The following is a 23,309-nucleotide window of genomic DNA, read 5'->3' on the forward strand; positions in this document are numbered from 1 at the left end:
AAAAAAAAAAAAAAAAAACAACAACTACAGGCTTATATTTCTTAAGAATATAAAGGGAAATATCCTCAACAAAACATTAACAAACCAAATACAGTAACACATTTAAAAGATTGTTAATCATTATCAAATGAGATTCATCCAAGGAATGTTAAGTATGGTTCAACATATGCAAATCAACAAACGTGGTACATCATCTTAATAAAATCAAGAACAAAAATCTTATGATCATTTCTGCAGATGCTAAAAGAGAAACTATTTAATAACATTCAACATTTTTCATGACAACAACTCTCAACAAACTGGGTATACCAGAAATACATCTCAAAAAAATAAAGAACAAATATAACAAATCCACAGCTAATACCATACAGCATGGGGAAAAATTAAAAGCCTTTTATCTAAGATCTGGAATGAGCCAACTTTCACCACTTTTATTTAACAGAATGCTGGAAGTCCTATCTAGAGCAATTAAGCAAGACTAATAAATAAAGGATATCCAAATTAGAAAGAAGTCAAATTTTCTCTTTTGGCAGATAAAATGATTTTATAGTTAGAGAAACCTAAAGACTTCACCAAACACCTGCTAGAATTGATAGACGAATTCAGTAAAGTTTCAGGGCACAAAATCAACATACAAAATTCAGTAGCATTTCTATACATTAACACCAGTGATCTGAAAAAGAGATCAAGAAAGCAATCCCATTTGCAATAGCTACCAGAATTAAAAATGTCAGATATTTCATTTAACCACAGAAGTGAAAGATCTCTACAAAGAAAACTATGTAATATTGATGTGAGAAGTTAAAGAGGACATAAAAATAAAAAGATATACTATGCCTATTGATTTAAAAATTAATATTGTTGAAATATCTGTACTAACCAAAGCAATCTGCAGAGATAATGCAATCCTTATTAAAATACCAATGATATTCCTCACAGAAACAGAAAAAAATCCTAAAACTTATATGGAACCACAAAAGACCCAGAATAACCAAAGCAATCTTGAGAAAAATAAAAAAAAATTTTTTTAATGAAACTAGAGGCATCCCACTATTTGACTTCAAAATTTAATACAAAACCATAGTAATCAAAGCAGCATAGTACTGGGATAAAAACAGACACATAAACCAATAGAACAGAATAAAGAACACAGATATAAACCCACACACATTTGTAGTCAACTCATTTTCAACTAAGTTTCCAAGTTCATACATTGGGAAAAGGACTATCTCTTCAACAAATGGTGCTGGGAAAACTGGATAACCACATGCAGAGGACTGAAACTAGATCCTTATCTCTCACTATATACAAAAATGAGTTCAAAATGAATTAAAGTGCTTACGTGTAAAACTTGAAACAATAAAACTACTAGAAGAAAATATCAGAGAACTGCTTCAGGACACTGATTCTGGAAAAAGACTTTTTAGGTAAGACCTCAAAAGCACAGACAACAAAAGCAAAAATAGACAAATGAGATTACATCAAACTAGAAAGCTTCTGCAAACAAAGGAAGCAATCAGCAAAGTGTAAAGACAACCTACAGAATGGGAGAAAATAGTTTCAAACTATCCATCTGACAAGAGATTAATAGCCAGAATATCTAAGAAGCAAAGAAATAGGATAGCAAGAAACCCAAATAATCCAATTAAAACACAGGCAAAAGATCTGAATCAATATTTCTCAAAAAAAAAAAAAAAGACCCACAAATGGCCAACAGTTGTACAAAAATATGCTGAACCTCATGAATCATCAAGATAATGCAAATCAAATCCACAATGAGATATCATCTTACCACAGTTTAAAATACTATCAAAAAGGGAGAAAATAACAGATGCTGGGGGGTATATGGAGAAAGAGAAAAGCCCATACTCTGTTAGGTGGGAATGTAAATTAGCAGAGACACTGTGGAGAAAGGTATGGCGTTTCCTCAAATAACTAAAAAATATAACTACAATATGACCCAGCAATCCCAATGCAGAGTATGTATCTCAAATAAAGAAAATCAGCATATCAAAGAGATATCTGCACTCCCATGTTTATTGCAAACTTATTGACAGTAGCTAAGATAAGGAATCAACCTAAGGGTTCATCAATGGATGAAAAGATAAAGAAATGTGGCATATATAAAAATTAGAATATCATTCAGCCATTAAAAAGAATAAAATCCTGTCATTTGGAGCAACATGAATGGAACTGGATGACATTATGTTAAGTAAATGAGCCAGACACAGAAAAACAAATATATGTTCTCACTCCTACATGGGAGCTAAAAATAATTGAACTTACTGAGGTAGAAAGTAGAGTGGTGAGTTACCCAGACACTGGGAAGGGTAGAGGGGAGGGGAAGATAATTAGAGGTTGGTTAGTGTGTACAAACGGAGAGAAGGGATAAATTCTAATAAGCAATAGCACGCTAAGGGAACTGTAGTTAACAATAACTTTTATATTTCAAAATAGCTAGAAGACAGGCTTTGGAATATTCCTAAGCCAAAGAAATGATGGAAATCTCATTTACCATCATTGAAGTGATGGCAATCTCATTTACCCTGATTTGATCATTACACACTGTATGCATGTATATAATTATCACAAATAACTCATGAATATGAACAACTATTGTGTATCAATAGAAAGGTAAATCAATCAATAAATAAATAAAGTAGTGTGAGAAGCCACACCTGCTCCTAGACCATATTTCCAGGGAAACAGAAGACAGAGGGCCATGTGAGGAATCTATATGTTTTCAGGAAGCACTCTATCTTTGTGGCAATGGAAAAGTAAGCCTTTGAGCTGTGTGGTCATTAATAGCACCTGGTCCTCACCACCAACAGGATCCTCTTGCAGATACCTGGGCAGGAATATCCAATTTATTCCAGAGGAGTAACAACCATGGTAACAAAAATTTAGCACAACATTTGTGCAAGAAATAAAAAGAGGTTGAGAGTTGCACAATTACTAACAAGTGAAAAACCCATGCCAAAAAGTTGATGACACTGAACATGTGACAATAGTGAAATACTTTTTGTTATCAATTTAAACATATTTAAACAACTTAAACAAGGCAAGCCCCTCTATAAGAAGCACCACAAAATTGAGTTAATGAGATGATAAAGTAGAAGAAAGATAGGAAATGCGAATTGGAAGAACTTAGAAAAAAAGATGGAAAAAAGTAACCATCAGACAAAGGAGAATAAAATCGGAAGAAACACAGCCAAATTGATACTGCACAAAATACAGTAAGGAACATAGAAAATAGATGCAAGAAATGCAACTAAAGGAAACAGAAATAAAGAATTTTTAAAAACATAAAAATGTATTGATTAGAAGCACAGGGAAAAGAAATGCAGGCAATTAAACTCCCCGAAAAAGAAAAACTAAATATTTCTAAATTTGCAAAGCTAGAATAATCAAGAATCTCAATTAAAAAAAATTCAAATCTACACATCCAAAGGACCTATCTTGTCATCATAGGAAATCGTCCTAGAACAAAAATTAAACATACCCTAATAAAATTTATTGAATTTTCAAGCTACTGGCAGCTTGTCACAATTACAAAGTCATACAAAACGGGGAAAATATCAAGGTGGCCTCAGATTTCTCCATAGTAACATTCAAGACCAAAGACAATAGAGCTATTTTTACAGGATACTTAAGGAAGGAATGAGCCAAGCTGTCTTTCAAATATAATTGCTACAAAGAGTTTTATGTACGTAAGAATTCAGGTAATATTATGAGAGCATCTTAAGTAAATTACTAGATGGCAAACTTCATCCTGCCAAATGATGACTGGTAATTTACAATGAAAGGGCTAATGGTAAGCAATGAATACATTTTCCCGTAAAAGCAAGGCTCAAACAAAAATAGGAATTAAGATTACAAGACAGATTGGAAATGCTACTATTCCCTGAAATGCAGAAGTGATATGAAAAACAAATGGAAGGATAAGGGGGAATGAGACAGAGAGGAAAAAAAAAGTTGCTGTATGCCAAACTAAAATACTATTTTTAAAAATATTGGCAAACGTAGAATATTAGTATAAGTGTCTTTAACAGTACCAAAGATGACGTTAAGTAAGATTAACAATACCAACTAAAATTGCATGATGGACAAAAGAAAGTATATGATGAAATAAGAGAATATATTTTAAGTTTTTATTGCTTGTGGTAAAAAAAAAAAAACAAGGGTTTATATTACTTACATAAAGTTGTAACTATAAGGTAACCACTAAGACAATAATAAAGCATTATTAAATATTAGCTTAAAAGAAAAATTATAAGCATAAAAAATATGATAGAGGTAAGACAATATATATATTTATATTTGCATTTTATACTATCAAATAATTAATGCCACCTACATAAGAAGCTATATCAAGCATACAAGAGACACATCTGAAACAAAATACTTCAGAAAAAATGTAAATGAAAAGATGGGTAAAGGCATATCAAGCAAATAGAAACATTAAAAGGCAAAGAGAAGAAGAGGAAGAGGAAGGGGAAAAACAAGAGAAGGAGAAGGAGGAGGAGAAGGAAGATGAGAAAGAGGAGGTAGGAGTGAAGAAAAAGAGAAAAACGGCAGAGTTTACCATTTCGATATCATACAAGGTAAAGTTATGTCCACAAAGCATTAAAAGACCCAGAGTGCAATTATTCATAGTCATGCGCACAGTAACAAAACACCAAAATTCAAAAGCCAAACTCCACAGGAAAAAGAGAGAGGGACAACCAAGTAACGGGGGACTAGAATTATTACCCCAGTCTGAGACAGATCAAGAGGACACAAATTAAGGATAGAAAAATCCTAAATAACAAAATTAACTCAAATCAAACTCTCTGTCCCAAAATAGGAAATTAGAAATTATTTTTCAAGTGTCTATGAATTATTCACAAAAGTAGGTTATATACTACTTGATACCGAAGCAGAAATAATAAGAATAATATTTTGGCTGCAATTCGGAAATCAACATTTAGCAAACAGAATTTGGCAATTTAGCATATGTTGCAATTTTTGTATTTTGTCCATCTGATATGTAAAAACATGCTATTGCAGAGTAGATTTAATTTGTATGTTTCTTATTGAAAGTATACTGCGTACACATAGTTTTTCATATGTTTAAAATTCTTGAGAATTTCCAAGTGGAAATTAAAAGAAGTTTTATTCAAATAGCTCTTGGGTCAAAATATATATATATATATATATAGAAACCTGTACTGCACACATCTAGAAAACAATAAATTATTAGCTACATATGAAATTTATGAGACATAAGATAGTGGTTGAAAGAAAAGTCATTACCTTAGGTACCTAATATTATATTTAACTACAAATATGGAAGAAAAATACTAAAAATAATGAATTAAACATTAGCCTCAAATTATAAAAGAACATATTGAAGATACATACAAGTAAGGAAGTAATAAAAGTGGAAATAAGTTAGAAGAGACAAAAGAGAGAATTGATAAAGTCCAAATACGGTTATTTGAAAAAATAGAAGTTAAACAAGAAAAGAAAGAAAGAACTTGCACATCACGAATTTTAAAACTAAAGAAAAAGACAGCATGTTATAGAGGAGTAACCATACGAAGGGAGGAAATGAATGAGGATGAATAGGGAAAAGGGAGAGGAGAAGACGATTTCATTTTTTGACTTTAATTCCTATCTAGGATCTTAATGATTGGAAAAGGTTCATATTAAAGTTGAAGCATTATGTATTATGTATCACCAACAACTGCACTGAGTACCAGGTTCTGATGAGTTGCTCTGATTCTCATCCCTCGGGGTCTCCATGAGAGCAGGGTGACAGCAGAGCAGATTTAAGTCATTCGTAGTTTTCTTGTCTTTTTTTTTTTTTTTCCAGACAGGGCCTCACTGTGTTGCCCAGGCTGGAGTACAATGGCATAATCTGGGCTCAATGCAGCCTCAACCTCCTGGGCTCAAGCAATTCTCTCTTCTCAGCCTCCGAAGTAGCTAGAACTACGAACACACCACGACACCCAGCTAATTTTGTTTGTTTTCTGTAAAGATGGGGTCTTGCTATGCTGTCCAGGCTGGTTTTCTTTTCTTAATACAGTCATAATAATCCCTTCTCTCCAACCTTCCTCGAGGCAGGACTACATCTTTCCCTACTACATATGTCGTGCAATTACAGTGCGTGACACGCAGTGAGTGCTCCATAAATAGTTCCTAGATGAATATGTAGCACAAAAATTTTCAGGCTAAAGCTTGGCAAGACTTTGCGATTTCTAGTTGGTAATATGCATCACAAAGGCAAAGAACGCCGTTGGGACTCATCCCAAAACAAGACATAAATAAACAAATAAACGTAGTTTTAGAACAGGATATTAAGTGTGAATTATTTTCACTATTTTCTTCACTTTTGATTATCACTTGTTTATAGAACTAAAAATTAAAAAGCAAGACACAAAGGTCAAGGATGTCTTACTGACCTAAGAAATAGAATTTTCCTCTTATCAGGAGAGCATGAATCAAACGAAGAATCTAGAATCTCCTCTGTATGTTTTCCCTTCTCTGGAACCCAAACCAAAGAACTGTCTATAAATTTTACCATTAGGAAATTAAACTCTCTTACTTCTTTAAGCCTTTCTAAAGAGATACTCTGATCTTCATAAACATTGTCAGCATTGCTTTTTCTGCAGGTGGACCTCCTTGGTTCCCATTTTAATAAGCCTTGTTCATGGTATTTGATCTGTTACTTGCCTCTGTCAACACTATCAGTGAGTGCAATGACAGAAATGTGATGGGCGTGTTGCACCAAAGTCTTACTATAGAAAGAATGACCGTAAGAAATCATCTGGCTTTTTGTTTTGTTTTGTTTTTTGTTTTTTTGCTCAGGATGTAGGACTTTGAGGCAAGTACAGCGAAATGACAAATTTCCAGCCATCACCTCTCACATCAGCCTGGCCTCTGCCTGCCCTTATCCTGCCCCTCTCCACCAACCCCATCACCACTACTGCCCAGAGCCTGTCCTCACCAGTCCTGGGGAGAAAGGACACAGCGGGGGGCAGTTGCTGAAGAGAAAGACCAGTGCATTTGGCCTCTGCTTTCTCTCTCTCCCCTCATCCTCCCTTTCCTTTTCATGAAACCGGAGGCACAGACTGATGTTACCCCTGTCACTTGCTAGCTCTCTGTCTTCCACTGCCTTCCGCAACACAGCCAGCTAGAGTCTGACATGATTTGTGAATTGGAGGAGAGAGGAGGTCAGGGAAGGTGGAGCAAGTGGCATTTAAGACTCGTGTTCCTAACTCAGCCACTGCCAGAGCCATGCATGCAAGTAAGTGCACTTCCCTAACCACAAACAAAGAGGAACATTGGCTTTCATTCATTTTATTGTTCCTGGTTTTTGTAGCTCCCTTGGGAAAGCCAGGAAGAAGGGAAGACAGTCACATGCATCCCTACCTCTCTGAGTCTAACACCATCGAAGAACATTAGACCTGTATTGATCTTCTGCATCAGTAGGTGGAAGAACTTACTCACATTTGAAACTGCTCAAGAATGGAGAGGGCTGCCATTCAGAGAATCCCACCCATTCACAGTGCCTGACGTTGCCTCTCATAAGTCCCAGGGTCTCTTCAAGCAGGAAGCTTCACTGCGCCCTACAACCCAATATGCTGGGCAGGCAGCAATTAATATCTCGTGTGAGGTGAGGAGACTGACACTCAAAACTGGTGCAAAACTGGCCCAAGTTCTTGCGAAGCAGCAAGTGGCAAAGCTGGCACCCAAATGCAGTTTTTTCATCCCAGCTCTGTCATCATTCCAAGTCTGAGATTCTAAAGGGATCCAGGAAGCTCGAAAGAGATCAGATAACCTTAGAAGGTGAGATGCACTGTCAGGATCTAAAATATCTGAAGAAGGAGACTTCGAGAACTTAATTCAGAATTACAGGTCATAAAAATTCTACCAAGAAATTCTTCTATATTTTACTTGGTAGAGGAAGGCATGAAGCCTATTGGGATCAACCCAGTGCTGCCATTTTTAAAGCGTCTGTATCTCCTTTCTCACTCCTTATTAGTTATGAATGTACGCTAGCTACTGCACTAAGCAGTGAGTTTCTTGACCTCAAGAACTGCATCGTGCTCATTTCTGCATCCATTCCAGCATAGAATGTGTGTCATACACATGAAACATATGAAAACAAAATATTTTTACATAGATGATTAGAGGAATAATTATATGAGTGAATGATGAAAGCCTTGAAATAATGTATCAGAGGCAAAGCAAACAGTGGATCTAAATGAGGGTGTTTTGGAATTTGGCTAGGACTATTCCTCATTGAACACTACAGTGCCATTTGTTACAAAACAGTTGTCACCTCTGGCCCTCAGGCACTAAACATATACTGGCCCGTCACTGTAACCATCAAAACACCCCACATATTTCCAAACTCCAACCAACCAAGGTTATGAACTACTGCTTAAATCTGAGTTCTGGCTAGGATATAAGAAAATATGCTAGACTTTTTGTTGTTGTTGTTGAGATGCAGTCTTGCTCTTGTCACCCAGGCTGGAGTGCAATGGCATGATCTCCGCTCACTGTAAACTCTGCCCCCCAGGTTCAAGCCGTTCTCCTGCCTCAGCCTCCCACGTAGCTGGAATTACAGGCATATGCAACCATGCCCGGCTAATTTTTGTATTTTTAGTAGAAACGGGGTTTCACCATATTGGCCAGGCTGGTCTCGAACTTCTGACCTCGTGATCTGCCCACCTCGGCCTCTGAAAGTGCGGGGATTACAGACATGAGCTACCACACCTGGCCGAAAACGTGCCAGACTTTCAAATACATTGGAGTGAAAAGGCAGCCAAGTAATCAAGGCTTCTACACAAAGTGCTTAAAAGTAGCAAGTGGCAATTGATAGTTTATTTGAGGAGTGAGGGGCATTAAGAACCTGTGAGAGCTTGGGGGAAATAACTTATCAGGGTCTCAATATCTTCTGCTGTATTTTTAAGGTTCTTAGAGGATAAATGGGATTTTTTTTAATATGATACAATTTTAAGAGATTATTATTGCTGCTGTTGAGGGAAAGAACATAGACAAATTGGAAAAAAGATTCACTGAGGTTTTAACGAGAAACCATCCTCCTCTGCCCAGCAAGGAGATAAGTTTATAAGAGCTGTATGGGGCTTGAGAAAATGAAGATTATAAAATTTAACGAGGATTTTTCTTCTCCTTCCCACTACAGTTGGTATCACCAACAAATTACCTGTGTTGGTGAGACAGGACAGAGCCTGTGGGCAACGGATGGGGCTTCCAGCAGCTCTGAGCTCTGAGGGCAATCAGGAATGGGAATTTCTGCCAAGAACAATGACTACTGACTAAATGGAAGAGAGAGGTATTTAATAAGGTTATCTGAAGTGAAGCCCAAGGAAGAGAAACAATCAAAATAAATAAAATGAAGGGTACTCTCCCTGATCTGTTATGGATCAAGCTGATTTTTTTAAGCAGGAATTCAACATTTCAAGCATGAGTGGCTGTCAACCCTTCACTCTCCACTTTGCCCAAGACATGTCAAAGTCCAGATGCAACACCTCGTGGGAGCCATCACTCAGCCTGACCCAGCACGCTCCATTTCTCCTTCTCTTGAACCCACCCCAGGGTGATGTGAACTGAAGCAGGCAACAAGCAGTAGAGGAAATAACAGGTGCCCTTTCAAATAAATATTCTTTGTGCATATAAAACAATTCCAGAATATTGTTGTGGTTTTAATTTTCTGAAAACCTTTTGAGTACGTTGGCTTACTCTTTGAAGCAATACATTAACATTTGAAATCCTTTATATTCATGAAGTACACTACAGTTCCAAACATAAAATTGTCCTATGATAACTGCCCATGAATCATGGGGATTATCGGAACATGAAATTTCAAAAACTCCTGCTGCCTATCCAACTCGACAATCTCCAGCAACATTTCCCAGAGCATGCCCTTCAAGACATTAGTTCCATGAGCTGCTGGTAGACACTACATGAAAAAAAAAAGTAGGAGAGAGAGAGATCTGTGTGCAAGAAAGAACGAAAGTTTTTAGTTAAATAACAGGTTTTGTTACCACAGATGAATTGCCATGTTCCTACCTGTAGTAGGTCTCTCCACTTGTTGAATTCTCTTCCCCTCTACTACTTCGAGACACAGCTGTACACTACCTCCCACTTATACACTACGAATTTTTCCATCTTACTGGATTATTCCCAAGGTAGCGTCCTATGTTTAAAAAAAAAAGTCTTCTTCCCAAATTATCCTCCAGCCACTTCTTCCCATTGAGAGCTGTCTGAGCTCGCTTCCCAGTTCCACCCCTCCATGTCTCCTCTGTCCACTCTAATTTGGCCACCATTCTCACCACATCATGGAAGCTGCTCTCTATGAAGTCCTGGATGGTGTATACATTGCTAAATCCAGTGGTCCATTACCTGTCTTTACCTTATTTCATCCATGAGCCACATATGACACACTTGATCACTCCCCTTCCTGGAGTCTCTTGCTCAGCCTGGCCTCCAGGACTCCACACTCTGTAGGTTTTCCTCCTGCCTCAATGATACTTTCTCAATCTCCTCTTCTCCTTAACCTCTTCATGAAAGGGGCCCCAGACTTGGTCTTTGCCCTCTCTATTTTTCTATGTATACTCCTTCCCATGGCAATGCCATCCAATCTTAGAGTTCTAAATGCCATCAAAATGGGGGAGACTCCAAAATTAATAGATCCAGGTACATTGCCCCAGCCTCCTGAACAAATCCACCTACTTCACATTTCCTTTGGATTTCTAAAAGGCAACTAGACATGTTCAAAGCTGAGTTTCTATCCTTATCCTCCAATCCTACCCACAGTTTTTTCTATCATAGTTGAAGACCATTCCAGCAATCCAGTTACTTGTACTGAAATAGGGAGTCTTCCTTGATGTTTCTCTATCATACCCTCATCAAATCTTTTGGCAACTCTGTGCCTCTACTTCCTGAATGCAACTTAGAATCTGATCACTTTTTACCACCTTCTCTGCTACCACACTGGGCCAAGTCACCATCATCTCTCACCTGGGTTATTACAACAGCCTTCTAAATTATCTCTGTGTCCCACACTTACTCCTACAAGCTCTTTTCCACACAACAACATGAGCAAAGCTTTTACAGTATAAGTCGGATGACGACATCACTCCTGCTCAAAACCCTCTGTGTCCCACACTTCTAAATTATCTCTGTGTCCCACGCTTACTCCTACAGCTCTTTCCCACACAACATGAGCAAAGCTTTTACAGTATAAGTCAGATGACGACATCATTCCTGCTCAAAACCCTCCAGCAGCCGTTTAATACCGCTCCGATCACCTGCAACCACACGATCGATGATCAGCTCTTTGACTTCATCTCCTATCTTCTCTTCCTTGTACACTCTGCTCTGATGATCCTTCACACACACCCTAGGCCACTCCAACCACAGGGCCTTTGCATGGGCTCTAGAACACACTTCCCCTTGTGTTTCTGCACCCCATCAAGTCTTTGCTAAAATGTTACCTTCCTGATAGGGTCTACCCCATCCACATTAACAATTTCATATTCCCCTCCTAGTGTCCCTGACCCTGTTCATCCTGTTTCCCAACTCCATGGCACTTCCTGCTTCCTAACATTCAATGCAATTGTCTTCTTAATTGTATATTGGGCATCTGTGTGTCCCTGGACTATAAGTCTCATAAGAGCAGGGATTTTTACCTAATTTCTTTACTGATTCACCTATTTTGCTTACTGATTTGCCTATTTTCTTTACTGATTCAGTCTAGAGACTGACAGAAAGTACATAAATGTCATTGAATAAATTCATAAATTAATGAATCTGTAGCTCATTCAGTAAGCAGGAGGAAACTACTTAAAAAATTAACAAAAGTTGTCTATAGTACAAACTGTGCTTTAGGGTTTTTACTCAAGTAGCTGAGTTCTTTCAAGATCTCAGGCTGTGTTTTAATCACTGCAGGTACTCTAAGCCTTCAAGAAAGGGAGACTTTGAAACTAGAGGTAAAAGAAGGATACAGCACAATGAGAAATCTCAAGATGTAACCCTTTCAGAGAAGTAAAATACTTCTTCATCTTTCTCAAAGAAGTAAAACGGTACTTCTGATGAGTCATGTTGCTGTATCCCAGTAGTAGAATGACAGAGGTAATTCCATGACTCCAGAATCACACCTGGGCATTCCACTCATTCCAACATTCTAGGCTGGAATGTTTCTCATACATCAGAATGTATCTTCAAGGGATGAAAAAGGTATGTCTCCATCATGTCCCTCAATGCCTCCTTTCCAACCCTCTTGCAATGTCTGTTAACCACACAGTAGGAACTGCAAACTGATTGTTCAGGCCATCTCTGGCTTTCCATCAATACATTTGCAGGAGTGTATGCTGTTCTTTACAACGTGCCTTCTTGGGAAATATCCTATGTCAGAGTGGACAAAGTAAACCCCCAGCCTTTTCCTGTGAACAGGAGCAGAGAGAACTGTCATCTTCCCATCAGGTAAGCACAACCACCCTCTTCCATGGGTGGAGATCATAACTTTCGAGCTAGAAGGAGACTCTCAGAATGCAGTAGTTTTGAGGTTTGCCTTTAGAAAATGAGCATAATAAAGCATTGGCTTCTTTCAGTGTCTAACACAGATTGCTAATTCTCAGAGCTCTCGGGTGTTTGAGCTGGGTATGAAGCATTTGTACATGACACCTAGCTAAGCCAACAACAGCGGTTTTCTTGGGTTCTGCTCCCACTGCTATCACCTCCAGGAAAAATGTTTTAGGAGCTGAAAATCACTGGTTGAAAATGTTCAAAGCCAAAAATATCATCACTTTGAAAAGAAAGAAAAGCTGCCATTTTACAAAGAAAGAGGTTAAGAGGCTTACTAACAGTCTGCCTAACAAGGCAGCCCCTGAGTGAAAATGTCGCCTTCATCTCTTTCTTCCTGACCCTTTGTTCTCTGCATCACACTAGGCTACCCCGAGTTCAATCAGGTGGTCTTCAGCCTTTTATCCTCCCACTGTCAGAAGGTTGTTCCTGTACCACCAGCGTTTTCATCAAAATGTGTGAACGTGCTATTATGTATGCAGCATATCGCTAGACAGGAAGGAGGGATGAAGACATCAAGTCACCTGTCCTTACGTGTGTGTCCCCCAATCATCTGGAGAGGCAGTCTTTACTTTTACTTGCTGGTCCATGGCTCTGCCCTAGTGAGGGGTGGGATGTGCCATGAGTTGTTACTGGCAGTGTCTCGATGATGGATGAGTACTTGTCCCTGTTCTCATAACTAAAAGAACATGCAAACCTGTCCCTTTAGCAGCCTCATGTTCAGCCACTTAATTCCTAGTGTGCTTTTGAGAAGGTGTGAGAAGGTGGTATCTTCCTGAGGCTCTGCATCACAGCCAGGATGCAGAGACTGCAAATGAATGACCTGCGTTATCCAGGGTTGGGTCAGCTGTGGGAGCAGGATGCTTATGAGAACAGCATCCACCATGTGGAAAGTAAGGAATCCAGGCTGAACCCCACAGCCCACAGCAATACGGTTCACCCCACTTTGGTGAGCTTTGCAGTCCTTTCATCATCTGACCCTGCCAAGGCATCCAAGCTCACCCTCAGGTTCACTGAGCCCAAGTCCGACCACAGCCTCCAGTCCTCTCTGCAAACATGCCCTTCCTGGCCTCCCTGACAGCTGCTTTAATGCCTCTGTGACGTCCCCTCCAAGTCCTCTTGTCCAGCTGCTCCAGCCCTTCACTGAGCTCCCCCTCTCCTCCTATAGATGTCACCAGCCAAATTACACAACTTAACTCCTAAATGTTCTCATATTACTTTATGGTACCTAAGCCATGAGCAAGGCCTGTGTGGAATACCTCGCCACCCTGCCCAGTATACAGCCTGTTCCTAAGGATGAGCAGTACAGAGAAAGTAACCTTCCTCAGTTTTCCCAAGGTTAGACAGGTGGAGTCTTTTGTTGGACATGCACAGCCCTTGTGAATATTATTCATCAAATTTATTTTAAGTAAAATAAATTTGTACCCCTGCCACTGGTATGGCAGGGGTATTTAAAACTATAGATGATGCCCAATGTCAAATTTAAAACTTCACTTGATCATATTATCTCAAGCATTGTATTTCTTCTACCTGAAGAGTACAAGCATATAAAAAAAAAAAAAAATGAACCTTGGGAAATTAAAAGCTGGGGGTAAACTTTTTTAAAAGTGCTTTTTGAAATAACCATAGAAAAACTCAAAGTTTTCTCTCCTCAGCTTGCCAAATGCAAGGCCCTTCTCACTGTCAGTGGACCCTGGAGGGCAGCTTGGCTCCAGCCCCAGGCTACTCACAGATCACTGGTATGGCAGGGGTAAGGGGCCGCCTGCATCTGTGCTGCTGGTTCCAGGGCTTCCTGCCCAGTCTGCACCGAAATGATGGCTCTTTCGATCATGTCTTGCAGTGGGACAAAGACGTAGTTATATTTGAAGCCATCAGCGGGTAGATTCTGAGGGTGGAACTTCCAAGAAGGGTTTTTTGCCAAATCTGTTCTCATGCTATATAACACATTGGTCCGGATTGTATATGAGACATGGGGTGGCAGTTTGACAGACTCTGAGCTGAAGTTCTTGCTGAATAAGGAATTGTTGAAAATGATACCTAGGGGCAGAAAAGGAAAAACAAAGCATTACCATACTGCAGGGAGTTGGTCATACCACGTCTACACTGGGTGAGTTGGGAAAGTCACAAGACCCTGTGACTCATCACGTCTACACTGGGTGAGTTGGGAAAGTCACAAGACCCTGTGACTCATCACAGCCCTCCACTCCTGCAGACTCAGAGCCCAAGCCCCCAGGGGCAAAGCTGACTTTCAGTCACATAGGCAATTGGTGGTAAACCTGAACCAAGACCTCTTAATTCCCTGTCCAGTGCTGCTTTGTATTTTTTATAAAAGCATACTGCGGTAAAATTAACACCAAAAAAATTATTCGTTAGGTGTTTTTTGCAGGCATTTCTTATCTTCATTGTAGATCAAGAACAGAATCCATCTCTTTTGCACTTAATGTGCAGAACCCATCTCTTCAGGGTTACTTATCATTTGTAATTTAAATACATGGATTCTATTTTCTGCCACATGGATTCTTTGAATTGCATGCATAAAGCCTATTACAGTTAAATTGTGTCCCCTACTAAATTCATATGTCAAAGTCCCAACTCCAGTACCTCAGAATGTGACTATATTTGGAGATAACATTTAAAGAGTAATCAAGTTAAAATGAGGGCCATTAGGGTGGGCCCTAACTCAATATGAAGGTGTCTTTATAAAAAGAGGGAAACTTAAACACAGAGAAATACATAGAGGGAAGATGAGGTGCAGAAACCCAGGGAGAAGATGGCCACCTACAAGCCAATGAGAGAGGCCTGGAGAAGATCCACTCCTCACAGCCCACAGAAAAACCCAGTGTATGCCTCCATTCAGAATATCTAGCTTCCAGAACTCTGAGACAATAAGCTTCTGTTGTTTAGTCCGTGATACTTTGTTACAGCAACCTTAACAAACTAATACAAAACCTCTATTAAAAATAATTAAACGTATATTCCAAAAGAATATGAGAGCACCACCATATTTATCTTGAATGGGTGAACAATTAAATAATGGAGCAGAGCTGACCATTGTCTGCTCTCTGCCCCAACCAGGATATCAAGATACTCTGATCAAAGTAAAAGTGATGATGCCGGAAATTAGAGTATAACTTTAATCAGGAATAATATAATTTATGTGAGATTTAACCAGAACATGATGTCATAAAATGGTAAAAGCAGATGCAGTAAATAGCGTTGGTTCTAGAATGGTGAAAATGTTATCAGTCACAATGGCAAAGGTACAACTTTTCATTAACCAAGGCAAATATCTCTGCTTTATTTTATGTTTTATCTGGAAAGGACTTATTTTCTTTCTGGGCTACCATAAGACACCTTTAGGGAGAAATTCCCAAAATGACAACTTATGGGAATTGGCACCTTTGTGAACATAGTTTTTTCATTGAGTACTTACTGGCCAAGAAGCTGTTCTGCTGCAAGAGCTCACGTGCTTTAGTCTCCAGGATGTCGACAGACTGCACAGCCTGGAAACGGTTCAGCACCACGCAGGAAGAGAGATTGACCAAGATGCTGCCTAAGAAACGGAAGTGTCCGGCATCTTTGTGGTTAAACATCTCATCCAGCAGTCCTCCTGAGCAAAGGGTACAGATTAGGACAGATCAACTTCTGTTTCCCCCCAGTGTTTACCGCTCAGATAGTGGAGATCATCCAAATGAATTTGAAAATGAATAAGAATTCTTCCACTAAAAAATTGCTCAAAGGAGTCAAGTTTTGTACATATGCAAAATTTGCCATTTACTTGCTGAGTGTAAACTCACCCATTTTATATGCATGCTCTGTAACACTGATACATGTACATGAGAAAAAAAATCACAAAGGGTGATAAGGAGCCCAAGGAAAAGAAGTTGAAGATAACAGGATAAACAGCAGAGGGAAAGTCTACATGTGATAGGAAAGACAGTTTCAACCTGGAGTCAAGTCATTCTAAAAAAACAAAATGCCTTCCCTGAAGCAGTCATTTTGGGGAAAGTCATTTTGTTACATTAGTTTTGCAAAAGCAATTATCAAGGAGTATCAACGCTGAGAAAACCAAATCCTTGTATCGTCTTCGTCCCGGATCTGTGCATTCGAAATGGAAATAGAGCAGCAGGGTGAAGTCGCAACACCTTGGCTATGAATGCCGACATCAAACATTTTCAGGGCAAAAGGCTGAGGATATCTCAGTATTTTCACTCTGGTTTCAGGAAGGAGCTAGAAAAACCAAATTATCTAGAGCAAGGCAGCGTGGGAAGAAAGCCCAGAACAGGACCTCAAGAGGGAAAGCAGCAGGAAAGATCACAAAGTCCGTACGTGGTGGAGCTGTGTGGGGAACCAAGCTGCTCGGGTCTGCTCTGCCGGAGGCCCTGGCAGCAGAAGATGCTGTCACTGCCCAGGGCCCCTCCATCACATCCAGTGGGGCGAGTGTGGCTTCACCCTCGATGGTACAAGAGTAAGTGATCCTGCTCATCTAGCTGGCATGACATTCACAGCAAAGGAGTTTCCACCAACCCTAGGACCCCCTCCTTAATGAGGCCCAAAGAATTTACTTTTTGGCTTAGGACTTTATCAAGAAAGTTTAAAAATTAATTGAGAAAAATTTAACACACATGAAAGCATATCAATGTGTTTTTAGAAACCCACAATCTGCACAAGCACATACCGCAAATTACAAAACTGTGTAGACAAAATCAGTGTTGGACAGCTGTCGGTTGCTAGTGATCGATCACCTTCTCAGCTATGGGAGCTACTTAATCCAGTCCCAAGGAGATCTCAACTCCTGACACATCCTCTTCTCAAAAAGCTTTCCTAAAGGAGCTCGGTTACAACTAGCCTCCACGCAACCCCAAATCTATCAGATTGACCAGAACCATCCACTGTCTGGGAAATGCAAGCATGTTTAGAGTCTTCAAAGCCAGAAAGAAATGGAAGCACATTTAGAATCTTCCAAGATCACACTTACAAGTTTATATGTCACTTAATCTTTCCTGCACCTTTGACTTTTACCAAAGAATGATGTACTTTGGGGTGAGTGTTGAATGGCTAACGTTCCAGTTCTGTATTATTCTGCTATTGAATGTACGAGTGCATTTTCTATCTGGTGGCTTGTTGATGGGCATTCCTGGGAAAGTTACAGGGAAGAGGTCCCAATCTACACTCCAAGAGAGGGTTCTTGGATCTCATGTGAGAAGGAATTCAGGACAAGTTTGCAATGCAAAGCAAAAGCAAGTTTACCAAGAAAGTAAAGTGGCAAAAGAACAGTTACTCCATAGACAAAGTAAGACACACGTTCCCAAAAGTAAGAAAGTAAGAGGGGGAACGCATCCACCCTAGGTACAATGCTTGCATATATGGAGAGATGTGTCCTACTATAAGGGTTTGTGAAAAAGGATTAATTTTCTTAATTACTATATTTTGCAAGAATTGACATTATTAAGAAAGCCTTTGTTCTCCAGATATCAGGATATCTGGACGCTCCCAAGTCTAGGTCTGTTTAGTAAACATTATTAATTTGTTTCCTTAACCATAAACATCTACCAGCTAGGAATGCCTAACTTTCTGAGAATGCAGCCCAGGAAGTCTCGGCCTAATTTTCCTAGCCCACATTCAAAATGGAGTTGCTGTGGTTCAAACACCTCTTACAGGGACACTGCAATACCTCACACTAGACTTTCAAGTGTCCAGCTCAGAAATATTCTGTGGAACAGAAGTTCTCCATGTGCATCTCCAGTGTTAGCCCCTGACTTTGTTCTTCTCCTCTGTGGTCTGGGGGCAGCCTCTGCCTGCAGGTTCCATCACTTGCCCTCCATTGTATGGTAGCAGACAATAATCTATCCCAGGCTTTGTGTGCAGGCACTGGTTCCCCTTGGTCCTCCTGTATCTCACTGACCTCCTGAGCTCTCAACTTTCCAAATGACAATCAGCTTCTCCCTGTGCTCACTTCCACCCTCCATCGAAGCTGGAGCCTACCTGCCATCCCATCCCCAGACAAGGCAGCATCAGTCCCCACTGACATCAAACAGGCCTCTGCCTCTCACCCTCCCTTCCCTCCTCTACTGGTTTCCCTGCTCCCAGATCCTCCCAGTTTTCTAGGTTTCTGGGTCAAGTCTGGGCTTTGCTTGCTTGGCATTCAGCCCGTGTTTCAAAGGGATATTGGGGCTCTGCAAAGGGGGACCAACCCTGAGTAAGAAAATTACATCAAGATCCATCTCCATCATCCTGAGGTCTGTAGAAAAATCAGTTGACACGTCCTGACCTCAACTTTTTCCCTGGTAAGGAAATATTGGTTTCTATCCAGCAACTTCAGGTGGCTGAGAACATGTAAGCTTCCAAACAACATCAAGAGGTGTCGGGCTCCTTCTACCCCTCATCCCTTCTGCCCCTTATCTCCTCAACCTGAATTGCTCAGTTTCTCAAAGAAAAGACTGTTATTCATATGTTGTTACTGCTGTTATCATGTTCCAGTAATTTGCAGATCTCAGGCCAAGACATGAGTGTAAGGATTTAGATTTCTGATAATTGAGCTTTTGCCAAATATCTACAATAATTGCAAGGTGGCATTATAGGAGAGTCAGTCTCATGCCAGGTACAATTCTGGGCACTTCTGTATCGTCTCACTGAATCCTTATATCCATGGGGAACTGCTGGTGGCACATTCATTTTAAAGTCTAGGAATTAAGGCACAAAGGAAGTTTCAAAACCATGATTCAAACACATGCTATCTAGCTCTGGGATCAGCCTTCTTACAAATACACCAGGCTGCATTTGTATTGAGCAGAACCATATGAAACTGCTGTTTAACGTGTGTCAAAAATATTCAAACATCAGGAATTCCAGACAGCCCTCTCTAATACATAGTAGAAGAACTACATGAACTAGAGTTCAAAGAATTGGGTTCTTGGTTCCACCAAATATTGTAGAACCTTGAAAGTGCCAGTCTCTAAAATACAGATTTATCGTCTATATTTTAGAAAGAATGAAAATCTTCGTACTGTTTTCCAAAGAGAAATAAAAAATATATTTTAAAAAAAGGCATAAATCTATTTAGTAAACTCTAAAGCAGAAGATCAATTAAGTATTGCCATCGGAGCTCACACACATCTCATAGAAATCCTCCCACAGTCTCCAATTTGGTGGAGCCTGAAGGGCCTGGTAAGATAGTCAAAATGAATTCGTAGAAGAATAAAACAAGCTCATTGGAAAAATCAGTGAGAAGAAAATAGCTCAAGCCAGAGTTCTCAAATGGCATCAATAGCAGAAACATGTCATTGCATGGCAGTTTTCATTTCTCATTTAGTTTTATAGTTAACACTTTCTAAGGTTTAAGGCAGAAGGGGACCTTTGGCTGTTTGTATGACGCAATTGAAGAGGAGCTAGAAGGATCCACAGTGTCGAGTTTTCTGCCTCAGAGTGTCATGAGTCCCTTGAGTCTCCCAAATGAGACACAGCATCTCAGAGTTCCTTGGAAAAGTTCTGAGCCTCTGAGCCACTGTGATGTACACCAATGAGGCCTTTTCCTCGGCACTGACATGGAAGGCTTAGGGGGTGGCTGGCAGTCTGGTCCAGTCCACCTCGCTCAACAAGAGGTCACATGGTTTGGTTTAAAGAATTTCTCTTGGCATGGTGCACATTTGGCCTGGAGATGGGGACACAGGATCTGCACTGTCTACTGGGCCTCAGGGACGATGCGTCAGATGGAGTTGGGTGCCTGCTCACCACCCCGCAGTGGGCATCTGAGGCTGTTTAATCCTCATCCTCTTTATGAAAAGGAAATAATTATGTGTCAGTGGTCTTTTTCCAAAGATGAAGTGAAATAATGTATAACACACTTGACGCTGTGTCTGGCACATAGACAGTACTCAATGACTATTTCCTAGTATCACAGTTATTAATATACTATATAAAATTGTGTCTAGTAAAGGAGACAAACTCCACTGGCTTTATCTTGCTCTAAGTCTCCAATATCAGCTCAGGTAACACAGCACAATCAAAGCAAAGTCCTGTGTGGCAGGGCAATTTCCAGATTTCCAGCCCCATCCCCAACCAACCAAAATGAATCACTCAGCACCCCAGTTTATCTGCTGTGGGGACACAGAGGGCCAGAGCTGGACAGCTGGCCTGGACTGGCTGATGCAGAGGCAGTGCTGACACCAGCAGTTCTTAGCATTTCTTGTCCGTTTCCTCTATTTCCTACTCCTAGATGGCACTGCATCTCTGAACTGGCCCTTGGCTGGTGAGTCCATCATGCTGTGCTGACGGTGCCTTCTGACATTGCACTTCTCAGGCTACTCCACCCAGGGAGGAGGTTGGGTACAAGGGTGTGCAAGATGAAGAAGGATCCTAGATGAGCCTTGAGAACTGTATACTTAAGCTGTCTAATTAAGAAAATTCCATGAAATAACTGACTTTTGTGCGTGAAAGTGTTATATTGTACTAGTCTACTCATTTGTTTTAGTATAAAATTATGTCTCATTTTCCCCAAAATGTTGTTGCAAAAGTGATTCCTTTGGATATTTCATCATGTTTACTCCATGATTTTCCATGGGCCCTGGAAGACTGCCTAGCACCTGCTAGAAGTATTGAGGTATCAGGTTCTGGAGACAGCATTGCTGTGAAATGCTACTGTAAGGGCTGCTATTTATGGGGTATGCAATGGCTGTGATGAAAACTCCCTTGAGTGTTCTTCTGCTTTCTAAATAGTGTGGGTATGAGGCTGATCTTGGATATTCTTATGTGCAATTATAGCCCTGGGCAGCATCAAAAAGCAAGGCCCATGAAAAACATGACCTGGGATAACCTGGCTTGGGAGCATAGAAGTGGCATCGACCCTGCTGTCACTGTTACAGGAGTGCAGTTCCCTGGTGCTGCAAAGTCGACAAGACATGGCTTTGCTCCCGTGGCAACTGCACTATTTATCTTATTTTATATTAGATAGTTATTTAATCTGTAAAAGTTTCAGTTTCCTCATGTGTAGCATAAGAAAAGCAAAATTACCATGAAGCTGTTGTGAAGAGTAAGTGTAGCTGAAGTTTATATATACACTATAACCTGATTTACAGTAAGTGCTATTATCATGTAACAGCTTTAAGGAGAGAGTGAGGCTCCAACTAATTATCTTTAATTAATTTCTCTGCATGAAGGTAAGCAGAACAACTAGAAAATGGAAAACCAAAAAGTATATTGTGCATTGTGGGGGGCTTATTTTTAATGGACAAGTGGAGATTGTTAAATTTCGCAGGGTAGGGCAAACTAGAGACATTTGTCTATGCATCTGTATGTTGCTGACCGTTTGCTATGTGGAATAGGCTGCACTATAAGCTTGCCTAGTAAGCGTGGTTAGACAATTTAACTGCATAAAATACCAGATGTTAAACACAGTGAAGAGTGACTTGGTCTCATTATAGTGTGACTTTCATTATCTTCCAGTGGCAGAATCGAAGCTGCTTTGAAGAAGGCTGTAAGCTTTCTTGTCGTGCATATAATTGCGAGACATAGGTACATCTACAGCCATGCATCACTTCATCCTGAGGATGCATTCTGAGAAATGCAGCATAAAAATATGGCATTAGGCAATTTCATCATTGTGTGAGCATCACAGAGTGGACTTACTTAATCCTAAATGGTACAGCCTACCGCACACCTAGCTGTATGGAATAGCCTATTGCTCCTAGGCTACAAACCTGCACAGAATGTTATTGTACTGAATACTGCAGGCAATTGCAACACGATGGTAAGCATTTATGTAAACATCTCCAAACATAGAAAAGGTATAATAAAAATATAGTGTCAAAGATTTTTTTTAATGATACGCTTGTATAAAGTACTCACCAAGAATAAAGCTTGCAGGCTGGAAGTTGCTCTGATGAGGCAGTAAGTGGTGACTGAATGTGAAGGCCTAGGACATTACCTTACACTGTATACTTTATAAACACTGTATACTTAAGCTACGCTAAATTTATTTTTAAATTTTTTCTTCAAAAATAAATTAACCTTAGCTTACTGTAACTTTATACTTTATAAACTTTTTAATTTTTAACTTTGACTCTTTTATAATCATACTTAGCTAAAAATACAAAACACATTGTACAGCTGTACCAAAATATTTTCTTTATTTCCTTGTTCTATGAGCTTGTTTTTATTTTTAGGTTTTTTTTAATACTTCTTAAATTTTTTTGTTAAAAACTGACACACAAAACCACACATTAGCCTAAGCCTACACAGGGTCATTATGATCAATATCACTTTCTTCCACCTCCACCCTTGTCCCACTGGAAGGGGGTCTTCAGGGCACTAACACACACAGAGCTTGTTACGTGCTGTACATAATTGTGTGTGCTAGACTTTTCTATGACTGGCAGTGCAGTAGGTTTGTTTACACCAGCATCCCGATAAACAAGTGAGTAACATGTTGTTCTACAATGTTATCACAGTTACGAAGTCACTAGGTGATAGGAATTTTCAGCTCATTAGGACCTTATAGGAATAACTTCATGTATACAGAGATCAATGTTGACCAAAACATTATTACGTGGCACTAATTACAAATTAGAAAAGCAGCTCCACATGAAAACTCTTAGGTCTTAGGACACTGGGCAGAACTCTCTCCTCTGGGAGGAAAGAAGCAATATCCTTGTTGGCTAACAGTTCCTACACAATGAAGTGTATATAATAAAAATAAAATGTGATCTAGTATTAAC

General features: G+C 39.7%; 1 protein-coding gene across 1 annotated transcript in view; it reads right to left on the reverse strand.

Moving 5' to 3' along the window:
- The window catches only part of ABCA13 (ATP binding cassette subfamily A member 13), a 424,215-nt gene that overhangs the window by 239,797 nt on the left and 161,109 nt on the right, over window positions 1-23,309 (reverse strand). Inside the window, 2 exon segments of the mRNA XM_017500828.2 lie at window positions 14,328-14,634; window positions 16,031-16,207. Coding sequence (XP_017356317.1) covers window positions 14,328-14,634; window positions 16,031-16,207 — 484 coding nt within the window.

This window comes from Cebus imitator, unplaced genomic scaffold, assembly GCF_001604975.1.
Source record: "Cebus imitator isolate Cc_AM_T3 unplaced genomic scaffold, Cebus_imitator-1.0 Scaffold272, whole genome shotgun sequence".
NCBI classification, from domain to species: Eukaryota; Metazoa; Chordata; class Mammalia; order Primates; family Cebidae; genus Cebus; species Cebus imitator.